Source organism: Egretta garzetta, unplaced genomic scaffold, assembly GCF_000687185.1.
Source record: "Egretta garzetta isolate BGI_Z169 unplaced genomic scaffold, ASM68718v1 scaffold306, whole genome shotgun sequence".
Lineage (NCBI taxonomy): Eukaryota > Metazoa > Chordata > Aves > Pelecaniformes > Ardeidae > Egretta > Egretta garzetta.
The window spans coordinates 3,093,894-3,097,746 of NW_009260131.1; the positions used below are offsets into that span (position 1 = coordinate 3,093,894).

The 3,853-nt window shown below is 42.6% G+C and overlaps 1 protein-coding gene across 2 annotated transcripts in view; it reads right to left on the bottom strand.

Annotated features, from left to right (window-relative positions):
• Window positions 1-2,067: 2,067 nt before the first annotated feature.
• FERMT1 (fermitin family member 1) overlaps window positions 2,068-3,853 on the bottom strand; it is an 18,527-nt gene continuing 16,741 nt past the window's right edge. For both annotated transcript variants that reach the window (XM_035896971.1, XM_009641554.2), the window contains 2 exons: window positions 3,165-3,306; window positions 2,068-2,431 (listed from right to left, as the gene is read on the bottom strand). In XM_035896971.1, coding sequence (XP_035752864.1) covers window positions 2,258-2,431; window positions 3,165-3,306 — 316 coding nt within the window. In that variant the 3' untranslated portion in view covers window positions 2,068-2,257. The remainder of the gene's footprint in view (window positions 2,432-3,164; window positions 3,307-3,853) is intronic.

A 3,853-nucleotide genomic window follows, 5' to 3' on the forward strand; every position in this document is an offset into this window, starting at 1 on the left:
GAATGCCCTGGGTCATGCCTTCTCACTCCAACCTCTTCAGGGGCTGAAGCTACAGTCACTGCCGCCATGCAGCACTGAAGGCAGCTGGATAAAACCAGATTCCTTTCCTAAGTGTTCCTTACCTGTCATGGAAAAGCCTTGCAAGGTGAGTGGAGCAAGGAGAAAGATAGCTGATGCTCTGAAGAAACATGGAGACGGGAGAGCAGCAAGGGATCATTCCCTTAAAGCTAAAATGACAAGGGTGGGCCTCACAGCCAGCCTGGATGAGCTGGCAGAGCTCCTCCTCACAGAGCAGCAGAAATCTTTACTCGAAAGGCAGTGACACATGGAGTGAGATGGAGGGAGGGGCAGGAAAGAAAACGAAAATATTTGATAGTTTCTCTGAAATCCCAGCACAGACAACTTGGACTGCAAGTAGATGCGTTTGCTTAGCAGCAAACCAAGTTATACACTCTGCTAATGAGAACTGCATTCAAAGTTCCCATATCCCTGCATTCATGTGTTCAGCTCATTTAAACAGGTGGCAGCTATAGGCTTCCCTGCAACAGTTGTGCGACAAGCTCTGCTCCGAGAGCGGCAAGCATGGGGCCGCGCTGCCACATGAACAGTTTAAGGGAGTCCTGTCATTGCCAAACGAGGGGCTCTAACGCAGGCATGGCCACAGTCCTGACTGCAACTCAGTTGCCAAAATGGGGGCTGAGTCTGGAAGAGGGCTGCCTGTGGAAGAAGGGTTGGCACTGAGATGTGCATTCAGCTCTCCCACAGCACCCTGGGGCAGGTTTTAAATATTGCAAGTGTTGGGACTTGGACTGGCTGTTGTAGGTGGTTCTCATGCTGAGGAAAATACTTGGCCTGTGTCAAGCAAGCAAGACGTGGGTCAGTCAGTCCTCTAGTGAAGGAGAACTGGATGGTCCCTCAGCCCCTGTGTAAAAAGTGCTGAGGAAAGGGAAGTACAGAGGGCTGGGAAACAGGCTCTTTCTTGTGAAAAATGTAAAGCTATAGTTTAAACTGGCACAAACTGGGAGCAATTCCACTGCAGCCTACTGACAGGCACTGGAGAAAAGCAGAGGTTATGACAAAAGTCGGGGCTATCCAGTCCCAGTTAGGAATTGTGCAGTGATTTCCGCAACACCTCTTGGCGACGTGTCAGCACCTGCCCATTGTATTTAGATATGTGAAACCAGTTTTGGTTTGCCCAGCAGTTTCACCAATCCTCCTAGCTTCATGCTCTCCTTGCTTTACTGAACTATGCATTGCAGGGCAGAACCAGATTTCTTCCAACTTGGTGGATGTGTGTGGCTCCCTCCAGCACGCAGAGCTGGCTGCTACAGATCTGGTTCCTCAGGCACAGTATCACCGAGTAATCTCTTTGTATTCTGCAGTACATACATGAGTACATTTCTACAGGCATTGCAGCTCCTTACTCCAGTGTAGTTTAGAGTTAGATGTCACAGGGAAACAGGGACAGAAAAGAGAAAGGCCTACACTCAAAGGCCTTTTTAGCAAGCAAGTAATTTTAAATGGTAGCTAAAGCATTTTTTTCAACCTGGAAATGAACAAAGTTCCTCAAAAGATCAATGTTTTGAATCCAGTTTTGCCAAGATTAGCGTTTTGGTTTAGGTGTCAGGTAGCTCCTGGGGCTTTAAGGGAACTTTAAGTGGATGAAGGTAGACAGGGGTGCTACATTTGTGAACAACTGTGTAATCAGTACCTGGGTTGTGATAGCTCAGTCTGCAGGACTTTGGAACACTGGTGGAATGTTTTTGTTCCCAGCACAAGTGTTAGACAAGTAAAGTAGCTTTAAAATATGTATTTATTCAGCTTTAGTTCTGTTAAATGCTGGCCTTTTTAACAATGGCCAGTTCAACAGTGGGAGTTGCACGGCTGTAACAGAGAAGAAAATTTGCTGTACAGTACCCTCAAGTTACTTGTTCTGGATGCTTAAACAGATTGTTGCAATTAAAAATATTAGATTCAGAAATGTCCAGTGGCTAGACACTGTTTATTTAAAAACTTTAGCTGTACAAAAGGAAAAGAAAGACAATTTAGTTTTCCTGGTGTTGAGGATGGAGTTGCCATACTGCATCCAGTGACCTTGGCTTCGATATTTAACAAAAACTGTAAATAGTCATATTACATGGATTGACATGTACAAGATCTATTAGTCAGCAATTAACAATCAGAGATATTTTTGTTTAATCTCTGGTCTTCTTAGCTGCGGGGAGAAGCAGGCAGAGGGAAGAGAGTTTATTTCACCTCATTCCTGACCTCCAGTTAATTTATGGAACAGATCTTCGTCCAGCGTTTCATTATGGTCTTTGGAGCGGGTTGACAAGAAGATGTAGCCCCCGATATACTCATGGATGATTTTGCAGTCTGCGCTCAGACACGTGAAAGCGATAGATACATTCTGATCAAACTCGATTGCAACCTAAAGAAAATATATATGGCAAAATCAGGAACAGAGATAAGCTGCATCTGGGAAAAAAGAGCAAGTGTGAGAGCACAGCTGGGCCACAAATACTGTGATAAAGCAGTAACCAAGAGCTGTAAAGATTTCTGGGTCTGCAGGATGTGGGGAGTGTTTGGCTGCTTGTTTCTTAGTTTTCTGCTGTGGCAGGGCCCTCTTGTGGTCAAAATCTTGTTGGTTGTTTAGGCAGGCAACAAAAGCATGCTTTTAACTAGTTTTGCTAATGGTGTATAAAGTGAGCACTGAGAAGGAATGGTACCCCTGACTCTTTGTACTCTTAAACCAATAATGTTTAATACTGTCCATTGTTATGTGCTGACCTTAAATGCGAATCACCAAAATTTAGAGGGCGATGCACGAGCTAGACTATACAGAGAATTAACACAAGATTTTTACTGACAGAGCAGTAAACATAATGGTTTGGAATTTACCTTTGAGTTTCTGTATTTCATCCCATCAAAATCAAGGGCAACTTATAAAGAATAAGCTTGGTAGGAACCTTTTAAACTGGAGATCTTTTACTTTCTGAATTTTGACTACAGACTCCATTAAGAAAAATTTTAGACAGATTACTTAATAACATGTCACAACACATTCAAAATCTTTTCACTCTGAGGTTTAAAAAAATTTTCTGAAAGCATCTGCCAGTGTCTGAAATGTAATGACTGAATGCGGAGAGCCGTTCCAGTTTTACCTGGCGTATTTCCCAGTTCACATTCCACTGCTTCATGTTGGAGAACCTCCATGTTGTGATAGGATCTCCTGTGGCTATATCTATTCGTATCAGCCTGTTATAGGACACCCCAAGCACATCGTCTTTTTTGCTTCCTTTAAACCTAAAAAAAACCCAACCAACAAAGCCTTTGAGAAGATCTGGTTTGCAGTGATTTCTATCTAGAGAAATATTTCACCTATCCTCCTCTGAAAGTGCAAATACTGTGGGAAAAGTCACAACAGCCTGGGATCGAGGAGACCTTGGACCCTTCTTTAGAACAGTAGTTGTTATAAAGCAAAAATGTAGGCTGGTGAACTGTGGTATAAGGTGGAAAATAATCAGGCAGGTAGATCCAGCTGAAATCTTTCCAATTAATTGTTTTCTGCTAAAAAATACTGTTCTGCCAAAATGCATGAATTTGATTATACTTTTACTGGAAAAGTGTCAACAATAATTTTCCTTGATTCATTTCACTAATGTTGAAACATGTTCTTCTAGTTATATTCATCTAAATTATATAAGGATATAATAGGAATAGCTAGGAAAAAGGTTACTCTGGTAAAGAAACTACCTTCCTCTGCCTCCATGCTGAAAGCTGGAAGAAATCTCACCTGTCTGCTGTTAAGATTTTCAGTATTTTTGATCCTGTTTCTGAACCTTCTCTCCTT